Source organism: Notolepis coatsorum, assembly GCF_963971535.1.
Source record: "Notolepis coatsorum genome assembly, chromosome: 1".
Lineage (NCBI taxonomy): Eukaryota > Metazoa > Chordata > Actinopteri > Aulopiformes > Paralepididae > Notolepis > Notolepis coatsorum.
Window position 1 is genome coordinate 53,756,154 of NC_140165.1, and position 23,536 is coordinate 53,779,689.

Genomic DNA, 23,536 nt, shown 5'->3' on the forward strand with positions numbered 1-23,536 from the left:
CAGTCAATTAGACAAGTTTAAGAATAATATAGAGTTTTGGAGGACCTTGCCACCTTCTCTAATAGGACATAAGCTGTCAAAATGGTCTCCCTTCCAAGGTTTTTATATGTATTTAAAGTTAAACATCTATCCATTACACATACGGCAGCATTCTTCAAGTTAATAGATTAAAGGCCAACTTGCAGGTTAAACCCTACTCTTAATTATGGGTAGTTTACATCATTGGTATCTAATTTCATTATTTTTTTTTTCCATTTGACGCCGGAAATGCCACTCAAAGGGTTAAAAAGGTCCACGCACGAATAACATGCACAGAGCGAATCAAAAAGCTTATCAGACGCTAGCAGGGCTGTGACGTCACTCGAGGCAACTTATGCCTTATGCCCGTCCGGGTCATAGTCAGGCATGCAGTCGCGCACACACGCGGTTACATGGCGTGTTAGTAGGTCACTCAGGGCAGAAGTGCGCGCAATGATGTGCACGCGCGCACTCGTCGCGCCGTGTGATAAGTACCCGGCCGTTGTAGAAAGCAATGAAGCTACCCGGCCGGCGGCCGGCACTTATCACCTAGACTTTGCATAATAATAGGATACCTACGAGAAGTGCCAAACCAAAATAAGAGCCCTGGCTGTAGGCTACCAATTGGTGGGGGGCTGCTTGATCTCCAGACTGGAAGGATGAGACAAGTTGTGCTTCAGTCTGAAGGAAACTGTCCTTCTGTAAAATAACTCTAAGTTACATTGTTAATTTAGTTTGTATTTACTTTTCTAGTTTAAAGGGGAACTATTTTACTATTTCTTTCACTATTTGGGCACTTTTACACAATTCCTGTGAGTCTATGGAACACCTCTGTAATATATATATTTTTTTTATTCATTGTTTTGTATTTCTAATCAAGTCCTCAAAAACAGCATTTTTCTACCTCAAGATTTCGAGCTGTTTTGAGCCTGGGCTCCTAAACCACTGCGCCGGGCCTGCTGAGCGTCGTGTTCGCCTGAACATTAACATGCAGCAGTGACTATATGACATCACATATAGGCACATTTTCAAACGACTCAGTTCAGTGAGGGTGAATATTGTGAGAGGAGAATTGGAAGAATGCACCAATATGAGAATTTTGAGACATAGATCATATTAATATAAGTTCACATAGCTAGGAAACAATGCTAAACACTCAAAAAGGCCATTTATAAGATAGTTCCCCTTTAAGTTAATTCAATTAAAGAAATTGTAACTACAATTACATTTAAAACATTGTTATGCATAATAATCATCTGTTCTGTGCGCAACTGAGGGCACATGTATGCGCAATGCGCATGCACGTGGCGTGTGGGCAGTTTACATATTACGACTGCATCACTGGTCATAGTACTACTGGCTATATGGCTCTGGCTAACGTTACCCTGCTAACGTTAGCATTATGTCTACTGTCGTGAACCATTTAAAATCGGGCCATGCAAAAGAGTTTGGGAAACGAGTAAAATGTGCAGGTCCTCTTCTCAGACCTGTGGGGCAAAGCACTGCACACACATCATGCTGGCTAGCAAGCTACACGTCCCGGCATGTTGATACGATAGCAGCCCCTCGGATAGCACTCGGTGCATCAGTCACGAAAGGGGCTACCACGATAGCTATTAGCTAACTAGCGTTAACGTTGCAGGCTCGGACACCTTATGACTACTACTGTTGTCGTGTCCGTGAGTTTCCTGGCAGAATACTTGTGAGGACGGGGGTGTGCAGGGAGGAGAGAGCCATTTTGAATCGGGCATTCGTGCCGGCTGGCGGGTTGCACGTCACGGCATGTTGATGGGCATGAACCGGTTGGGATTCGAGTGGACGCGGCCCCGCTCTGTGCATCAGTCGCGAAACGGGCTGCCACGATAGCTGTGGGCTAACTAGCGTTGACGTTGCAAGCTCAGGCACCTTATGACTACTGCTGTTTGTCGTGTCCATGGGTTCCCTGGGAGAGTACTTGTGAGGACAGGTGTGCAGGGAGGGGAGAGCCATTTTGGATCGGGCATTGTTGGGAGTTTCGAGAGTGCTGGCTACCAAGCTAAGCTACGTTAACTGGCTTAGCTACTAACGTTATCGTACAACGACACAATGATTTACATTATTACAAATATGGTAACGTGGTTGTGGCGTTTACAAATAGTGGTTAGCTTTAGAGATGAATGGCTATGATCACGGAGCAATAGTGTTAGGTGAAACAGATACATTTTCATTCATCACGCCTCGGCTAGTAATAGCAAGGCTCTCTGCTTCCTGCCACTAGCTGTGTGTGACTCTCGGAGCCCCTCGCTGCCCTGTACCCTGTGTGACGTCATCATTAAGATGACACACGCACGTTATTGATCCATGGATTAAAATATGCATGTGCGTGGAGCTTGTGGTTTGGTCGACAAAATGTTTGATAAAAACGCTAAAACTGGGTCAATTTCGATAAAAAAAATGTCCCTCTTCATGAAAGTCAGCGTTGGCCTAGTCACATTGTTTATTGAACAAAAATACAACCTGCAAGTTGGCCTTTAAAGGAACACACCAACATTTGGGGAAATTAGCGTATCGTCTTCTCCAGAGAGAGACCAGTTTCCTCTCTGTGCGTTCAGTAGAAAGCTATCTGGCTGCACGTTAGCCTAGCTTAGCACAATGAATTGAAGTGGACAGTGCCGGTTAGCCTTCGGGAGAGGTGTTGGTTGGACAATGCCTATAGGCTAACCGGCCATGTCCGCTTCCATTCATTGTGCTCAGCCAGGCTAATGTGCAGCCAGATAGCTTTCTACTGAACGCACAGAGAGGAAACTGGTATCTATCTTCTTGTCTCTCTGGAGAAGACGATAAGCTAATTTCCCAAAATGTTGGCCTGTTCCTTTAAGGCTCTTAGATTAAGATCTAAGGCCCATTACAGAAGCCCAAGGAGCTTGCGGGTTTATCTCTAGCTGTGTTTCAGCATTACTATTGGGCAGCTAAGGCCAGAGCATTCATTCATTGGCAGGATCAATTGCCACATAATAATGTGCCCTCTGCTTCCCCCAAGTGGCCACTAATGGAGTCGCATGCAGAGAGAAACTGCTCCCTTTCAGCGCTATTATTTGATAGTAATGACTATCCAGTCAAGTTAGTGGCAGACAATGTTGTGCTGCAAAACTCCATTAATATATTATTTGCCATCTACCCCGGAGTTAGACAAGCAGATACATACCCTTGCCTAGTATATATCTGCTTAGAAAACGAAAATGTCTAATACATATATTTTTTTCACGTGGTAAATACACATGTTTACAGGAACGTTTTGGAGTTGTATTTGGAGTGTATTTCGTGACTGTTGGGAACTAGGCTAACTGGGCAGCCCTACTTCCAGTGAATGACACTAAGCTAGGCTAACAGTGCGGGTGTTCCCTACTCTGAATGCATGCACAGAGAAGAAAAGGGTATGTATCTGCTTGTCAGTACAACTTTGCTCCAGCTCAATCTTTCAGGCCTTTTGTCTATGGGTGGAAAAGGGATTGGATTTGTATGTAGATACAAAATCGGGTTTCTTACTTTGCATCTCTTACGAAGCTGTGATCAATTAATAGTCTTCCATTTTCCCCCACAACCTTCAGGTTAGACATTTTGTTAAGAATACCATTACTGAAGCTTCCAAAAGACGACTCGTTTCATGTTTTAATGAAACAACCTCCTAGTGACACAATTAGGTTCCATCTTTTCCAACATGTCTGAAGTATCTTCCAGTCTTATCTACGGAAGCTGCCACACCAGAAACAGAAAAAAATATCCGTATCACATTATAACGTGATAACTTCATGTTTTAACATAAAAGTTTATAACTTCTTGTTTTAACATAAAACGTTTCACGTTATTATAACGTGATAACTTCTTGTTTTAACATAAAACGTTTCACGTTATAACGTGAAAATCATGTTTGAATAAGGAAACGATGTGCGCCGTCTGCATGATTCATTTTCGTAGCCGTAGTTTGCGAAGACGCTCTCTGATTGGCTAGCCCGCGTACAGCGAAGACCCTCTCTGATTGGTTTAGCTCCGATGGGCTCTGGGATGCGTCTATACTTTCCGCAACGGAGCTCGGTTTCCGGGTTCCTCTGATTGGCCGCGACCCCCACGTGACCCGCGCTAGCACGCCCCCTTATCCACCGCTGCAGCTCGCCGCTGTGTTGCAGCGCAGAGCGGCTTTGACGCTCGCTTCCTGACAGAGCTCTCTTGTTTAATAATATTGTTGCGTCATCTTAATATGCTGCTTATGCAGTTATCAGCTGTACGCTTGCTTCCTGAGTCAAGAAATGCGCCACTCTGAGTCAAGAAACGCGCTGTTGGTAACACCACTCACTTCAATGACAGAGCTCTCTTGTTTAATAATATTGTTGCGTCATCTTAATATGCTGCTTATGCAGTTATCAGCTGTACGCTCGCTTCCTGAGTCAAGAAACGCGCCACTCTGAGTCAAGAAACGCGCTGTTGGTAACACCACCCACTTCAATGACAGAGCTCTCTTGTTTAATAATATTGTCGCGTCATCGTAATATGCTGCTTATGCAGTTATCAGCTGTATTTGGCATAGACGCCTGAGTCAAGAAACACTATTGTCGCGCCCGCCACTCTGAGTCAAGAAACGCAGTCATCTTAATATGCTGCTTATGCAGTTATCAGCTAGCTGACTAAATGTAAATCTTATGCAACGGCAGTCAAGAAACGACCGCCTCAGCAGCATCACGCATCAACTGTAATGTGGAGTGGACTTAAACATATTTACAATTAGCATTTTATAAAGTAGAACTGTAATGTTTACTTTCTCAGTCAGCGCTAAGTGCAGCATCTGCCGCGCGCGCGTCAACACACAGGCGAGCGTCAACACAGCGGCGAGCTGTAGCGGCAGCGGTGGATAAGGGGGCGTGCTAACGCGGGTCACGTGGGGGTCGCGGCCAATCAGAGGAAACCGAGCTCCGTTGCGGAAAGTATAGACGCCTCTGGGATAGAAATGTCCGCCTTGTACACACAAGATTGTTCACACATTACATATATATATTCTCCTAGAATACATATTTATGGACCACCAGCCCTGATTCCAAACTCTAAGCATAACCCACTTCGAAAGAGGGCCAAAGCATAACCACTTCGAAGCAGAGAATATGTAATGTTCCGCACATTATTATGTGTGTCGGACATTTCTATCCCAGAGCCAGATTCATTCTTCCTTCTGTACAGCCCCATGTATTTTAACACCCTTCTAGTGTACGCATACTCATCACAATATCATCCACCATGCTCAATAATAGCATAATATCGCCATGTCTCAACCCAAGCATGAAGTAGAATTAAATCAAATCATGTACACGAGCCATAATTCCTAAATGTTCCGGTCTCGCATGTTCCTTATTCAAACATGATTTTCACGTTATAACGTGAAACGTTTTATGTTAAAACAAGAAGTTATCACGTTATAGCGTGAAATGTTTTATGTTAAAACAAGAAGTTATCACGTTTTATTACATGGCGTTTTCACATTCGCCGAAATGCTTGCTTGTGATTGGTCAATAGCCCCCCGACAGCGGTCATTATTTTTCAATAATGACCGCTGTTTTTTCAATAATGACCGCAGTGCGCAGCTGTTGGCAATCAAGCCCACATCAGTGCAGCAAATCAGACACACCTGCCGCGCTGCACTGACAGCGGAGTGTCAGCGGAGCCAGAACAGAGGCTGCCCGCGATAATAATAATCACTTTATTTGGGCTGACAGAGCCACAGAACAACTGCGATTTGTCAAATGAATTAGGTATATTGTTAGTAAGTTAGCCATGTAATAAGCGGGATAATGTATAGCGCTGCACTGACAGCGGAGTGTCAGCGGAGCCAGAACAGAGGCTGCCCGCGATAATAATAATCACTTTATTTGGGCTGACAGAGCCACAGAACAACTGCGTCTTCATTTGATCTAGTCTTGTCGATGAATTAGGTATATTGTTAGTAAGTTAGCCATGTAATAAGCGGGATAATGTATAGCTATACTCGGTCATTGTCGCAAAATAATTGACCTTCACTGACGTTTAAAACACCTCGGCGCGGCGCCTCGGTATTTTAAACTACGTGTCGGTCAATTATTTTGCGACAATGACCTCGTAGCCATACATTATCCCTTACATAATGTGAAACGTTTTATGTTAAAACAAGAAGTTATAATGTGAAACGTTTTATGTTAAAACGAGAAGTTATCACGTTTTATTACATGGCGTTTTCACATTCGCCGAAATGCTTGCTTGTGATTGGTCAATAGCCCCCGACAGCGGTGAAGAATTTTTCGATAACCACCGGTGATTATTGTTTTTCGCAGCTGGAGTAATCAAGCCCCACTGACACACACTGTTTCAGTGCAGCCAATCAGACACACCTGCCGGGCTGCCCGCGATAATAATAATCACTTTATTTGGGCTGACAGAGCCACAGAACAACTGCGATTTGTCAAATTAATTAGGTGTATTGTTAGTAAGTTAGCCATGTAATAAGCGGGATAATGTATAGCTATACTCGGTCATCATCGCAAAATAATTGACCTTCACTGACGTTTTAAAACACCTCGCCGAGGCGGCTCGGTATTTTAAACTCTGTGCCGGTCAATTATTTTGCGACAATGACCTCGTAGCTATACATTATCCCTTACATAATGTCAAACGTTTTATGTTAAAACAAGAAGTTATCACGTTATAACGTGATACGGATATTTTTTTTCTGTTTCTGGTGTGGCAGCAATACGCATCAGATCAGCTCGGGAGGCAGAGCTCACATCTCAGAGGAGACATGAGGTAGAGCTCACATCTCAGAGGAGACATGAGAGGCAGAGCTCACATCTCAGAGGAGACATGAGGTAGAGCTCACATCTCAGAGGAGACATCAGAGGTAGAGCTCACATCTCAGAGGAGACATGAGAGGCAGAGCTTACATCTCAGAGGAGACATGAGAGGTAGAGCTCACATCTCAGAGGAGACATGAGAGGTAGAGCTCACATCTCAGAGGAGACATGAGAGGTAGAGCTCACATCTCAGAGGAGACATGAGAGGTAGAGCTCACATCTCAGAGGAGACATGAGAGGTAGAGCTCACATCTCAGAGGAGACATGAGAGGCAGAGCTCACATCTCAGAGGAGACATGAGAGGCAGAGCTCACATCTCAGAGGAGACATGAGAGGCAGAGCTCACATCTCAGAGGAGACATGAGAGGTAGAGCTCACATCTCAGAGGAGACATGAGAGGCAGAGCTCACATCTCAGAGGAGACATGAGAGGCAGAGCTCACATCTCAGAGGAGACATGAGAGGCAGAGCTCACATCTCAGAGGAGACATGAGAGGCAGAGCTCACATCTCAGAGGAGACATGAGAGGTAGAGCTCACATCTCAGAGGAGACATGAGAGGCAGAGCTCACATCTCAGAGGAGACATGAGAGGCAGAGCTCACATCTCAGAGGAGACATGAGAGGCAGAGCTCACATCTCACAGGAGACATGAGGTAGAGCTCACATCTCAGAGGAGACATGAGAGGTAGAGCTCACATCTCAGAGGAGACATGAGAGGCAGAGCTCACATCTCAGAGGAGACATGAGAGGCAGAGCTCACATCTCAGAGGAGACATGAGGTAGAGCTCACATCTCAGAGGAGACATGAGGTAGAGCTCACATCTCAGAGGAGACATGAGGCAGAGCTCACATCTCAGAGGAGACATGAGAGGTAGAGCTCACATCTCAGAGGAGACATGAGGTAGAGCTCACATCTCAGAGGAGACATGAGAGGTAGAGCTCACATCTCAGAGGAGACATGGGAGGTAGAGCTCAGCCCTGTTCTCAGTGTGGGAATAAAACCCTCTACTCCACCCCCCGGGGCGCACCGTGTGCCCTTAGTGTGGGACTCAAACCTTCTACACTTACACTTCTGACAGCTCCACCCCCCCGGGGCACACCGCGTGCCCTTAGTGTGGGAATCAAACCTTCTACTTACACTTCTGAAACGGATATCAGCTCAGTCTTCATGTAGCCACTCTTCACTGTGTTCTCCACATCCATGGGCTCTGCCTCTGAAAGACCAAGTGGATTAAGATTAAAATCCCCAGTATAGACTCTCCACTTGGACAGCCTTCCACTTAGGATAAAACTGTCAGGATCTAGAGGAATATTTAAAGGTCAGGTTCGCTCATCTCTGGGGTAAAGTGGCCGGATAGCTGTCAGGTCCTACTTGGATTATTGTTTTAATGATGGTATAAGAAATGCGCTATTTTATGGTATTTGGTCAGGATGTTATTGTCTTGTTTTTAGATCATGTAGAATATGGATTTGTTGTATTGGACTTTTGCTTTATGTGTTGTTTTATATGTTATTTGTGTCCTTTGGTCAGAACATCGGGGACCATGATGGAAATAAGTGTTGTCACTTTTGCATGTCATCCCTTGGATTTGTTGCGTCTTTGGATCCATAAATAAAATCAATCAATCTCTGAGGTTAAGATTAAAATCCCCAGTATAGACTCTCTGAGGTTAACACATTCCCTGCCACGCAATTTGAGCATCTTATACCATTCTCTGCCAGCACTGTAAGTCTATGGAGATGTTCACCTTCTTTGCAGGGCTATAACTTTTTTAATTGTATTGCTAAATTGACATTACTATGGCCCATTCAACATCGATTATCTATCGTTCAGGATGTAGGAACGTTTTACTTTTTCATCCATACATTCATACGAAAATACCGTCTAGAATATAAATGTTTTTATCGTTTTCTGCAGTAATTCCTAGAACGTGAGATATAGGCATAAACGCATATATAGATTATCAAATGCCGTTTGTTGCCGATCCACACTATATTAAAAATGTCAACTGTACATGATCCTAAACGTTATGACTGATCATGCGCGGATGAACGGAGGGGGGGGGGGGGGGATCGTTTATAATTCCGTGATCGTCGTTAAATGCTTTATGTAGTATGGGTGATATATTGATCAGAGCAGTTTGCATGGATAATAATAAACAAACAGGCTGAAAGTAACGTCAGCGTCCTCTTACCGTTTGACGATGATACTGGAGGAAAAAGATCCCACTTATTTGACGGCGATCGCCTAAATCCATTTCCGGTTTGTATAATCATAATACACGATCGCTACACACGGACGTGTGTCTAGAGTCCCACAACAATATGCGAGTGGCCGGACGCATTTCGGAGACGCACCGAGATCGACTCGGCCATTTCCGGTTTGGCAACTCGTCGATCATCCACCAGGGGGCAGTATTGAAGCGTTGCAGAGTTGTGCCGGCTCACACTGCATCAGACCAGGCTCCGTGAGGGAAATATGAACATGGCGAAAAAATGAAATATGATCTCAATAACGTTGTACGCCGTGGATTGGCAGAATTAGTATGAACTTGAAACACGTTGTACGACGTTTTTGGCGCAGGATGTGTTAAGGATCTCTGGATGAAAATGTATTGAAATATAATACTTTTTTTTCTCTCTACCAGAAAGATCTAACATCCCTCTATGAGTGAAGTGGCTTTGACATGTTACATGTGGCTGATTATGTATGTTCAAATCAGAGAGAGAAGTTAAATAATACTCATATACACAAGCGGAATTTTGGAAAATATAGTATAAGTACAGTGACATAATTTATTTCAAATACAAATGTGGTTTATCGGCCATCGGGGCGGCACGCACCTTCGGAGGGTTTGGGGTAATACTTCCCGAAGGCCTTGTCCTTGGGGACGTTGGGGTACAGGAAGCGCAGGGGGTTCTCCGGGATGTTCTCGGCAGCCATCACCTTGTAGGTGCGGATGATGTCCGGCAGTGCCACGGCAGAGAGCTCCTTCTTGGTGTACGGCTCCACGGCGTGGTACACAGGCTTATCTGAGGGGGTGGGAATCAGAGGATGACATCTTTTCGGGGTTCCCGCGGGATGGGAGTCAATATCACTTTGAATCACGTGATCAAGAATCAAGATGTTTATTTGTCACGACATACATACCAGTATTACCAGGGCATACAGTGAAATGCGGGTGGTCTTGCCCGCATTGATTGTGCAAAATACAATAATAAAATAGCCATAGAAAAAAATAAACATAGAAAAAATTAAATAGGTAAGACACAAGATATGCATGGTAAAAAAAAAGACATGCTGAGTTCCTGAGAAACTGGTTCCTATATACACTACTATACTATATACAATTTACAATTTTAACTCTTAACACTTTGAGTGCCACGGACGCGTTTTGTCGTTAGTTCATGCCGACTGTTGAATGCCACCAACGCTATATAGCATTTCGCTGCTGGCGGGACAAAACCTCATAACTCCAAAAACCCAACTTTTCAGCAGATGAAAAAAACGAACACAGATTTGAGGGTGAATAGTTAGGAGGTTTAGACAGATGATCGGTTTAATGCTTTCCCATTGTTTAAACGTTGTAAAACCCACACACACATATGGAGGATGATCTACGGAGTTGATTTATATAAAAAAATATATATAAAAAAATTTTAGTTATGAGGTTTTGTCCCGCCAGCAGCGATTTGTTTGTCGTATTTTTATTTATTAGCGATTTGAATTCATATTTCATCAATCGAGCCTCACGCTAGTGCTGCAGACTCTCTCTGAGCTCCATTGGGAAAATACCGCCCCCTATCGTCTCTCCGGATGGTACTGCACCCCATTGGATTAGACTGATGGGTGGAGGGGGGGGGGGGTCCAGCCTCCTCATTTTACTTCTCCGGCGAGGCATCTGAAGAGACCGAAGTGATCGCAGAGCCGTAAAACGCGTGGAATACATATTTACACTACCCAACGCTGAATCAATAAACGCGATCGATATTTGGAATGGCGATCAGGAATTGGAATAATCTTTTTGGAGAACATCTGATCTGAGGTAAGCAATTTATTTTACCAGTCTTGGGGTAATCGGATCTATTTTCACAGAGATATCAGCGTGTGCCCTATGTGTGTGTGTGTGTGCGATCAGGAAATGAGAGAATATATTTTTCAGATTGCTTCTCTAGCGTGCATAAATACACATATACTATCGACAATCTAGCGTTTATTTGAAAACTATTCATAAATAGGCCGAAAAATGACAACGTTTTTTGTGTATTCCAGAATATTCCAGTAAATGCAGTTTATCACGGAATCTATATATTTTCCAAGAAAACGAGGGTTTTTCAAAATGCTATAAAACAGAAATGAACCGATTAAAAAAAAAATCTGTTTCGACAATGTTGACTGCAAACAAGTCATTGATAAGCGACGGGCAGATTAGACACATAGCCATAATTTAAGACAGAGATTATGCGTTCACAACGCTATCATTGAAGTTTCAACCATGTTTTACCATGTTAACAAGTGGCAACCAAAGTGTTAATGTTTTATAAAGTGACATTTTGTTCAAGTGATAGTTTTAGCTGTGTGTGTGTGTGGTGTGTGTGTGTGTGTGTGTGTGTGTGTGTGTGTGTGTGTGTGTGTGTGTGTGTGTGTGTGTGTGTGTGTGTGTGTGTGTGTGTGTGTGTGTGTGTGTGTGTGTGTGTGTGTGTGTGTGTGTGTGTGTGTGTGTGTGTGTGTGTGTGTGTGTGTGTGTGTGTGTGTGTGTGTGTGTGCGCTCATGTGTACTTGTGAGTGGAGAGTTCAGTGTTCTGATTGGGCAGGACCGGGAGTAAAAGTCAACGGGAGCAGAAGGGATACATTTTTTATTTTTTTTTAAGTCCAAGGCAGCTCTACAAATTTTAAAAAGCCTTTATTAAATGGCTCACATTATTTAGATCATTTAAAAGAAACCAACATGTTTCAGCCTACATAGGGCCTTCATCAGGGTATAGATAACTAAGACCAAACAAAACTCTGACTAATATAGAGAATCCAGAACTCTGGGAAATTCTGGATTCTCTATATTAGTCAGAGTTTTGTTTGGTCTTAGTTATCTATACCCTGATGAAGGCCCTACTGTATGTAGGCTGAACCATGTTGGTTTCTTTTAAATGATCTAAATAATGTGAGCCATTTAATAAAGGCTTTAAAAAATGTGTAGAGCTGCCTTGGACTTCAACTTTTTTTATAACTATAACGGATCCTACCCCGGATTTAATCCAAAGAGCACCTACTGAAACACAAAACCAAGAACGCTGTAGCCCTCTCCATATCCTCTTCTGGGAGCAGAAGGGAGTGGGAACTATGACAACAAAATCACAGGATTTGGACGGGAGTGATACATCGGTGCATCACTAATGTAAATGTTTGGTGGTTTTATATTTAACTATGGCAGACATGATGTGACCCATGTACTGCATATTTTATACTGAGGAAGAAAAACGGAGCAGGATTGGTAAACGGGAGTGGGATGGGAGTAGGATTCTATAAAAGTTTGGCTTGGGATTGGGACGGGATTGGGATCAGTCCTCTGTGGGAGTGGGATTTTTTTGAAACTCTCATTTAGGATTGGGATGGGATTATTTCTGTGGGAGTGGGAAGGAGCGGAAGTCAAAATCCATTCACATGTCAGCCTCTAGTGGGAATCACCAGAGACCCCCAGCGACACCAGAATATCACCATAATATCACAATACTAGAGTCACGATATCGCGATATATATTACGATTTATTACCTATTTTCCAACTGCAAATGATGTCCCAAACGGAAAACTTTGTTAACATCTGCAATAAATATACATATATATGTCATCTGTTCTCTCTACCAGAGAGATCTATTATCCCTCTATGAGCGAAAAACTAAGAAAACCAAGTGATGTCTGATGGTGCAGTAGAATGGGATTGTCCAAATGTTTGTTTTTTTTATATATTGATACCTGCCGTTACTGTATCAATATAATATATGGGCACGCAAAATATTGCGGTATGGATCTTTTCCCCACCCCTTTTCTAACTATAAAAGTAGGAATCTGCATGCGTGTTTGTGTATGGCTGGAGGGGAGTGCAGTGTTAAATATAAAGGTGCCATTTGGCCTCCAGACAATGCTGTATATACCATATATATTTATTCTCATCGCATATATACCTATCCTCACCCGTCTGTATTTACCTGCACAGTTCTTTTACATATCTCTAGATACTATGTCTATATCTGTACATATTCTACTCTTACTAGTTTGGCTGCTGGCCAGTAGTAGTCATACTGTCTTTATTTATTATACTACAACTCTGTACATACATCTGATTAGCACTACATTCAGTAGTACTAATTTGTATATTTTGTACCCAGTTTAACCACCTGTACATTGTATATTGCTGTTGCACTTTACTGCTACATTTGCACTCTGCTTGGATGCCAAACCTATTTTCGTTGTACTCTACTTGTGCTGTATGATGACAATACATTTTAATTGAATCTAATCTAATTGTAACTGAGGGGTTACAAAACCCTGACTGTATTAAAGATTGTGATAGATTAAACCACTGCTAGTTATGTACTTTAATTACTGGCCAGACAGTACATCAAATATAGATGGTGAACACCCACAAGAACACGGCATTGACAAAGAAATAGTATTTGAGGGTATTTTATTATTATGCAACATTAGGTTACAGAATGAGAATTAGGGTTGCGCTTGTATGGCGAAGAATATGCGTAAAGTCAGTCAATAGCATGAGTCACTAAGAATAGCAGGAATCCTACGATGGGTCTAAGTTGACACCACCTGTCGTATAATAGCAACTATATAAGGCAACGCTGGTACCGCCTGGAGACAATGGGTTCCCTCCGGGGGTGTAAGGCCTGGAGGGTAGAGGAATGTTCGGATACTCAGTCTGATTCAATGAGGAATAAAGAGACTCCAGGTACAGGAGTCGGTCCTTGTAAATCCCTTGATCAGCAGCAAAGCAATAATTGTAATCCAAATGCTCGATAGCACTGATGACAGCTAGCCAGCCTCCGTCCACGAGGCCAGCCCGAGTTGTAATCCTCACGAGGTTGAATCCCAAACGATAGTGGAAATCAACGATGCTCTTCTCCGGGTAACACGTTCCAAATCAATATAATCCAACCAGTAATGGTTCTGCAATCGCCGACGCCGATTCTCCTGTGCACATGTCCAACGGTTCTCCGCCTAGGACTCCTCGGGTGTGGGCGACGTATTTAGGCCACACACCCTGGCTAAGTACACTAGCTAAAAACACGACGAACCGCTGGGTAATGCTACACACGAACGAACTGTGGCCGCACGATATACAATAAATGAACGACTATTTACTTCACATTAGATTAGGTCGAACTCGACGTTACTACATTAAACTCTGACACTTTACTATTCTATTCACACATGTTCTCAACGCACGAGTTGCTCACTTCACCACGATGAACTACGTTGGCTTGTTTAGATGGACAAGCAGGTGCTCGGGGTAAGGTTGGGTAAGGTTAACTGAACTGAACTACTGGTGTGCGCACCTTGCGCTGTATTTATACTTAAGTGACTATCTAGTCCCAAACCGCAGTCTTTGTCTGGTATCAATACGCTGTCTCCGGGCATGTTCTGACATGCCTGGACTTGTCTTTGAACCTGGCATTGGGGGCCTGCGCGCTGGCGCCTAGGGGCGCTGTCCAATAAGGAGAGCGAATATTACTCTGGTTTGAACGCAGGTAAAGGGATATTCCGTGTATATATATATAAATAATATACAAAGTATATCAAACAATAAAGGTAGATTCTCAGTTAACTAATTAGTCTGCACCTAATTAGTTAAGGGAGACAGATTAATAGTCCAGTCAACTGCTCAATGTCTGTTGTGGGGGGTAGGGCAATCTACAAAGTCAGTGGGTCATGATCATCATCAGGGGAGTCAGGGAGCCTCGGCAACTCTATCAGCCTCGCCACGGGTCGGGTGTAGGTCCGCCCCTGGACAATAACTTCTGCCGCTCTGACCTTTCCGTCGGCACCAGTGATCACTTTGCTTACGCGGCCGGCCGGCCACATAGCTCGGGGTAGTGACTGGTCTATGATCATAACGACTGTGTCCACTTGTAAGTTGTCTCTGTCCTTTACCCATTTCTGACGGGTTTGGAGAGACGGTAGGTAGTGGAGGAGGAAACTGTTCCAAAACTTGTCAGCCAATATTTGACTGTACCTCCACATTCTGCGGCCGTTCGCTTCTTCAGGTCTGTACACCGTCTGTGGAAGTGCAGGGTCCAGCCGCCCCATCAAGAGAGTGTTGGGGGTGACTGGGTCGACATCTGCTACATCACTTGAGACGTAACCGAGGGGCTTTGAGTTCAATACTCCCTCGATCTCCGTGAGGACTGTCGTGAGGACTTCTTCCGCCACGGTCTGGGCCCCAAGCACGGCGTACAGAGCTGTCTTTATGGAACGTACTTCTCTTTCCCAGGTTCCCCCGAAGTGAGGGGCGTTCGGGGAGTTAAACTGGAATTCGATCTGATAGGGAGCGAGGTGGGTCTTAAGTTCTGGGCCCATGGCTTGGAAGCTCTCTCTCAACTCTCTTTCTCCGCCTTTGAAGTTTGTCCCGTGATCAGACAACAACGTAGACGGTTTTCCTCTTCGTGCTGTGAATCTCCGGAAGGACATGAGGAATGAGTCTGTACTCATGGTCGGAAGGAGTTCTATGTTTACTGCTCGGGTGGTCATGCACTTGAATACAATGCCCCACCTCTTCTCTGTCCCTCTTCCTTTCTTCACGTAGAGCGGGCCGAAGCAGTCCACGCCCGTGGAGTGAAAGGGCTTCTCGCCGAGTCGGAGGTGACAGGGAGGCAGGTCGGCCATCATGGGTATACTGGGCTGTGCTCGCCACTTGCGACAGTCTAGACAGGTCCGCTGGAAGCGTCGTACTGCTTCTCTTCCTTGCAGTATCCAATAGCGACGTCTGATCTCAGCGAAGACTCTCTCTGCGCCAGCGTGGTGCACATCCTCGTCGTATTTCTTTATGATGAGCTCAGTGACCTTGTGTCGGCTGTTGAGGACTATAGGAAACTTGACGTCATCCGTTAAGTCCGGGGCCCGTCTCAGACGACCACCCACCCTGATGAGGCCATGGGTGTCGCGCTCAGGGGCCAAGTGGAGCAGTCTGCTGTCTGAAGGGATTGGCTTTGTTCCCTGCAGGCAGTCTAGCTCGTCGGGGAACAAGTCTCTTTGGGCTCGCTGTAGCAGAAGGAGTTCTGCCTCTGCGTAGTTCGATGCGTCAATGTCTGTAGTGGGGGGAACCTCAGGGTGGTGCCACAGGAATGTTTTTAGCTGCGCACTCTCAAAGGTGAGGCAGTCGTCTATGTTAGGGTCAGTGGGGACTGGGATGTGCGTCAACCCACAGAACATAGATTTCTTGATCTCTGCCTCCTCTTGATTAGCCTCCCGTGGGGTGGGGGTAGGCCACTTCTCCTCAGGACCGTCACTATAGATATTGGGACGTGTGAGGTCATCTAGGGACATCCCCCGTGTGATGACATCGGCTGGGTTCTGTTTCGTGTCCACGTACCTCCAGCACGCTGATCCTACCAGGTCTTGAATCTCTGTGATTCTGACTCCCACGAAGACCTTGTATCTACAAGAATCGGACTGGATCCATGTGAGTACGGTCATGGAGTCTGACCACAATATTGTTCTTTGCACCGGGATGGTGAGTTCACGTTGGATTAACGTGGCGAGTTGCGCGCCTACCAGAGCTGCGCAGAGCTCTAGACGCGGGATCGATTGTTGCTTGCGGGGGGCTATCCTTGAGCGAGCCAGGATGAAGGCTGTGTGTATTTCTCCTCCCTCCTCTCGGGCCCGCAAGTAGGCCACCGAACCGTAGGCCACTTCCGAGGCGTCACTGAAGACGTGCAGGTCCATCTGGCACGTCTCCAGCCGCACTGTGGGTGGGAAGTAGCTCCGGCGTATATGTTCACATTTTGGAGCGAGCTGAGTTCTCTCTCCCACTCTCTCCAGGTGGAAGCTAGGTGGTCGGGTATGGGGTCATCCCAGCCCTGTTCCTTGTCCCACAGCTCTCGTACAATCATTTTCGCCCGAGTGGTGTAAGGTAGGATACACCCCAGCGGGTCGTATTGACTTGCGAGTGTTCTGTATACGCTCCGTCTGGTGGTCGGTAGAGGGGTCGACCTTCCCTGCTCCGGGGTCAGGGGTGTGTATTTGTAATGGAGCGAGTCTGTTTTGAATCGCCAGACTAGGCCCAATGTAATTTCCTGTGCTTCACCTGGGGTGGTCGCCATCCAGGTCTCGCTGCTTGCTGCCTTTGTCTCTGGGGAGAGGCTGCAAAGTACTTGAGGGTCACTGCTGGCCCACTGCCGGAGATCAAAGCCGCCTTTGATCAGTGAGGCGCGGAGCTTGAGCAGGAGGGCTTCGGCTTCTTCTGGCGTCGAGACGCTTTGCAGACAGTTGTCCACATAGAAACTCCTCTCTACACTTTGTCTGACCTCCTCGTCAGCTTCAGGGTCTTCTGTCACATGTTTTTGCAGTGCGAACGTAGCACAGCATGGGCTGCATGTGGTGCCGAAGGGGAGGACCTCCCATTGGTAGATGGATGGTTGCTCATCGTTGATCCTCTCTCTCCATAGGAACCGCAGCAGGGGCTTGTCCTCCTCCACTAGTCGCACCTGCAGGAACATCCCTTTGATGTCGCCGCTGATGGCCACCTTGTCTTGGCGGAAACGTAGTAGTACGCCGAGGAGAGAGGGGCCGAGTGTCGGGCCGGGCAAGAGTTCTTTATTCAGATTCTGTAGTCCGATCTGGTAGCTGCAGTTGAATACAATGCGATCCTTGCCGTTGTGGTGGACCTTGTGGTGGGGCACGTACCAGGATTCAGTCGTCTGGTCGGCCTCTTGAATGTCAATTTTCTTTATGTGTCCCGCTGTGATCAGCTTGTCGATCTCAGCGCGGTACACAGTGGCTTGAGTGGGGTCTTTGGCTAGACGCCGCTCGGTGTTCAGTAGATATCGCTCTGTCGCTTCTTTTGAGACGTGGAGGGTGGGCATACCCTCTCGCCTCAAGAGTGGAGTTGCGTATCTCATCACTCCGTTGACCTCGACTCTCTTTGTCTTCTGCTCGAGGAGGGCTATGGCATAAGTGTCTTCCTTTGAGCGAACGAGTTTCTTTTCATTCTTAAAGGGCATTGCGTCTAATGTCCATAGCCTCTCGACGTGCTGCAAGAGGGTGGTGTCTTCTTCGTTTATCCTCGTGTAGAGGCAGCGAGTGGCTGTCGGTCGGTTGGAAGACCCGGAGAGGGGGCCTTGTAGTGTCCAACCCAGGCGGGTCTCGACCGCTGCTGGACAGCCTCTGGGCCCGATGTGGACCCGGTCCGTTGGGACGATGAGGTGTGCGTGGTCGGATCCTATGAGCAGGGTCGGGGTGGCGTCCTTGATGAGCGGTATAGGTAGTTGACGTAGGTGCACGTATTTTTCCATCAGCTTTGGGATGGGGTAGGTGTACTGTGACAGGCCTATGTCGTGGCTGGTGAAGGCGTTAGTGATGCTATACTGCTTCTCGGGCTGCCCGACCGCTGCTATCGTGAAGGAGACATTTTCACCCTTTATGGTCTTCAGGTCTCTTCTAATGGTACGGATTGTCATTGTTTCTTCGCTCCCCCGCAGACCCAGCCGGGCTGCGGCGGATGCGAGGAGGAGAGTCTTTTCTGACCCATCGTCTAGGACGGCGTAAGTGTCCATGACCTTGTCCTCGTAGCTTAAGAGCACTCGGACCACCTTCAAGAGCACTCGGGAGCTCCCGCTCTTCGCAGGGTCTATGTACATGACGTTCACTCTCGAGCTGCTTGGGGGTACGGGTTTCTTCTTGTTGCTGTCATGTAGGACCTCCAAGTGGGCGCCGTCGCACTTGCTGCATCTTTTCTTTAGGCGGCACTCAGCTGCCATATGGCTGCGCGCGCAGCGGAAGCAGCGGCGGTTGGCTTTGATCCACTGACTCACCTCGTCAGCTGTCAGCTTCTTGAAGGTGTCACATTGAGACAGCCAATGTTCATTTTCACAGTACTGGCATACAATCTTCCACTTCCCCTTGGTCTGGGGGGTGCTGTGGTTCTTGTGCTGCGGCACTGACTCGGCCTGGTGCATAACTGTCACTGACCGGCGGTTATCGTTGGACCTCCGAGGTCCATCTCTTGGGCTAGAGCCACTCCACACGAATGTGTCCAGTCGTAGGCTGCTAACTTCCCTTGCGAGGAAAGCAGCCAGGTCTAGGAGGGATGGCTCTGGGCCGCTGGGGTCACGGTGGTCTCTCTGCCGCCGAAAACGCTCCTGGCGGGCTGGAGGGAGCTTCTCCAGTATCCGCTCCACATTAGAATTAGCATACAGTTCATATCTCCCCTTCTCCTTTTGGGACCCCAGCATCCTCACGAGGGATTGTACCTTGATAGAGAGGTCATCCAGTGCTCTATTGTCTTTGGCTGGGGGGAGGCGGTCGATATCCCGTATTTCTTGGATCACGTAATCCCATATGCGTCCATAGCGCTGGTCGAGGGCCACCAGAGCCGCGGAGTATGGGGTGCTTGAGTTGGAATATGCCAGCGCTATATTATGCGCTCTGGGCACCTTGAGATGCTTGAGGAGGATGGCATATTTGTACGACTCGTCGTGGACATCGGACATCATAGTCTCCAAACACATGCGTAATTCCGTGTACTGTGCTCTGTCCTCGCGCGTAAAGTCTGGGAACGTCGGTGTACCAAGGTAAGATGCCATGGATGGCTGGTACATTGGTGAGCGTAGGGGAAGAGGCCTCCTTGGCGAGTCTCCCCGTACGTGTGGTCGTGGGTTAGTACTTGGTGGGTACCAGAGGCCGGGTCCCCAGGTGCTGTTCCTCGGTGCTGACTGTACGTCAAACTCACCCGTGAGTTGGGTCGGGGGTTTGTAGTGCAGTGACTCGGGGCTGAAGTCGGGGCTGTACTGGGCCTCCTGGTCCAAAGTATGTTCGTGCTGGTGGGCTTGATATTCCTCCTCTTCCTCTTCTAGGTCCTGGAGTCTTCTAGTTAGTCTCTCGGCGACGTAGGCCGGTTCTTCCCGTTGGCTGGGTCTCGTATGGACCGGTAGGGGAGGGGACTCGGAGACGTAGACAGGTTCCTCCTGTTGGCCGGGTCCCGGGTAGCTTTGTCGGGTAGGGGAAGGTGCCCTAGACCCTTGTCGTGATGATCTCCGGGAGCTCCGTGCGGAGAGAGGGGGTGTCGCCCTGGCGAACAATTGCTCTATCATCTGCGCCTGCAGCCGGTCGCGCTCTGCTTCGCGCTGTGCATTGGCGGCGTCGCGCTGTGCATTGGCGCGGTCTTGTTCGATGTTCTCTTCCGTCTGAAGGCGCCTCTCCTCCAGTCTGATGCGGTCGTCCTCACTCCTTTGTTGCGCCTGGAGGCGCTCTCGTTCAGTTGCAGAGTGTTCGCGCTCACTAAGCGTCTTTGCTTGAAGCCGGTCGCGCTCACCCTGGAGTCGGTCTCTTTCGGTTGAGGCTGTCAGCGTGGCGATCAAGGCTTGCGCCAGTCTCTGGTCCGCCTCGCTGGGGGATGACACTGACGGAGGTGATCGGGTGCTGACAGGGCTTGTTGGAGATCTGTTCTCCTGGCGCGCTCCGAGGTCTATCTCCTGGGCGCGGTACTTTTCTCTTGGTTGTGTGTCGGGTTCTATCCCTGGAGCGCTTTCTTTAGCCTGGAGCGCTCCGGGGTCTATCCCGGTGACGCTGTCTGGAAGTATAGTCACGTCATGTCCCACTTGGTCCCCCCCGTGAGCTAAGTCAGTTTCGTTTGAACCCACTGGGGTCTCTACTGGCAGGGTCGCCAAGTCGATAGGATTGGACATGCTTAAACTATCCGATTTATCCGTATTTAACGTCTGTTTAGATAAGCTAGGGGGTAAAACGAAAGCGAAGTCCTCCAGATATGGAGGTAGCTGACGTTTGCGCTGCGGGCGTTCTAGCTTAGGGGAGCCGCTTGGAGAGTGTTCACCGCTGGCCATGTCAATATTAATATTATATTAAATATTACACTGATACCCTCCGGCTCGAAGGACCAATTATAACTGAGGGGTTACAAAACCCTGACTGTATTAAAGATTGTGATAGATTAAACCACTGCTAGTTATGTACTTTAATTACTGGCCAGACAGTACATCAAATATAGATGGTGAACACCCACAAGAACACGGCATTGACAAAGAAATAGTATTTGAGGGTATTTTATTATTATGCAACATTAGGTTACAGAATGAGAATTAGGGTCGCGCTTGTATGGCGAAGAATATGCGTAAAGTCAGTCAATAGCATGAGTCACTAAGAATAGCAGGAATCCTACGATGGGTCTAAGTTGAGGGCCTGGAGACAATGGGTTCCCTCCGGGGGTGTAAGGCCTGGAGGGTAGAGGAATGTTCGGATACTCAGTCTGATTCAATGAGGAATAAAGAGACTCCAGGTACAGGAGTCGGTCCTTGTAAATCCCTTGATCAGCAGCAAAGCAATAATTGTAATCCAAATGCTCGATAGCACTGATGACAGCTAGCCAGCCTCCGTCCACGAGGCCAGCCCGAGTTGTAATCCTCACGAGGTTGAATCCCAAACGATAGTGGAAATCAACGATGCTCTTCTCCGGGTAACACGTTCCAAATCAATATAATCCAACCAGTAATGGTTCTGCAATCGCCGACGCCGATTCTCCTGTGCACATGTCCAACTGTTCTCCGCCTAGGACTCCTCGGGTGTGGGCGACGTATTTAGGCCACACACCCTGGCTAAGTACACTAGCTAAAAACACGACGAACCGCTGGGTAATGCTACACACGAACGAACTGTGGCCGCACGATATACAATAAATGAACGACTATTTACTTCACATTAGATTAGGTCGAACTCGACGTTACTACATTAAACTCTGACACTTTACTATTCTATTCGCACATGTTCTCAACGCACGAGTTGCTCACTTCACCACGATGAACTACGTTGGCTTGTTTAGATGGACAAGCAGGTGCTCGGGGTAAGGTTGGGTAAGGTTAACTGAACTACTGGTGTGCGCACCTTGCGCTGTATTTATACTTAAGTGACTATCTAGTCCCAAACCGCAGTCTTTGTCTGGTATCAATACGCTGTCTCCGGGCATGTTCTGACATGCCTGGACTTGTCTTTGAACCTGGCATTGGGGGCCTGCGCGCTGGCGCCTAGGGACGCTGTCCAATAAGGAGAGCGAATATTACTCTGGTTTGAACGCAGGTAAAGGGATATTCCGTGTATATATATAAATAATATACAAAGTATATCAAACAATAAAGGTAGATTCTCAGTTTAATCTGGCTCTTCACAACACTAATCATTTGCCATATCCCCGAGGACCCAGTGCCATTTGGCCAGATGGCAGTACTGCAGTGCGTGTCTCCCTTTTGCATATCTCGAGAACCGCTCATGCCATCGTCTTGGCGCTCGGCGGGCGTGTTCCTGAGGACCCGGGGGAGAGCAGTGTCGAGTGTGAAGTGGGTCGGAGGAGCGGTTCTCGAGAACGCTGCGAGAGCGTCAAGTTCTGGAGCCGGCCACGTGGTTTGTGGCAGGCAGCAGCGACTCCTCCAACACCCTTCTCTCTAGTCGTCTTCCTTCTTCTCCAAATCATTTTGAGACTTTCTTGTGTTACATTAAAACACCCTTCCTGGACGCGTCTATACTTTTACCAACCGATTTCCAGTTCCGCGTTCGCGTTCTGCGATCTGATTGGCCACTGACGTTTCTGGCCATGTGACATGTGCGCCAATCGCGTGACGTCTGTTTCTGCGCCTATTTCCGCCTCAAACAGCCTGCAAACTACCTAACGCCTAGTTTATCACTGGTTAAGCTTAGGCGACTCTTTCGAAGTTGGTTAAGGTTAGAGTTTGGAATCAGGGCTGGTGTTCTATCGCCCTGCTCTAAGACAAACTCTAACCTTAACCAACTTCGGTGATAGAAACAGGCGTCACACGATTGGTGCAGATGTCACATGACCAGAAACGTCAGTGGCCATCAGATCGCAGAACGCGAACGCAGAACTGGAAATCTGTTGGTAAAAGTAATGACGCTTCCTGGACTATATATATCTGTATATACACACTCGAAACTCTTCATACTTGTTCATACTTCACTGTTCATTGCACAATACTGCTTGATTGCAAAGCCCTGTTAAATATTCCATCCCACTGTATGTTTATTTCTATTCTAATCAGTGTATTTATTCAATTGTACAGCCCTGGCCTGTTTTATTGTATAATTATATTCTATTCTATTGTATTTTCTTTTATTCTACCTTAACTCATTGATTTATCCAATTCTACCCTCCCCTGTCTCGAACGTTGCTAGACCATGCCTCCCACTGGTCGGCTGCAAAGTGGACGAAGCCTTACATCACGTGTCCCCTCCGGTACACGAGGAGGCAGCCGTCGCATCTTTTCACCTGTACAGCGCGATCTCTCAGCGGCGAGGAGTAACGCGTGGGAGGCTCACGCTGCCCCCGTTGCTTCCTGATTCTGCTGTACAGGCCCACCAACCGACCTGTAGGAGTCGCTGTCCACAATGTCCGATCCCCACCCACCGGCTTTCCCACCCCATAATACT

General features: G+C 47.0%; 1 protein-coding gene across 3 annotated transcripts in view; it reads right to left on the reverse strand.

Moving 5' to 3' along the window:
* stat1a (signal transducer and activator of transcription 1a) overlaps window positions 1-23,536 on the reverse strand; it is a 130,310-nt gene that overhangs the window by 14,151 nt on the left and 92,623 nt on the right. For all 3 annotated transcript variants that reach the window (XM_084330564.1, XM_084330566.1, XM_084330565.1), the window contains exons 21-22: window positions 9,708-9,896; window positions 8,002-8,077 (exon numbers count right to left, since the gene is read on the reverse strand). In XM_084330564.1, coding sequence (XP_084186690.1) covers window positions 8,002-8,077; window positions 9,708-9,896 — 265 coding nt within the window. The remainder of the gene's footprint in view (window positions 1-8,001; window positions 8,078-9,707; window positions 9,897-23,536) is intronic.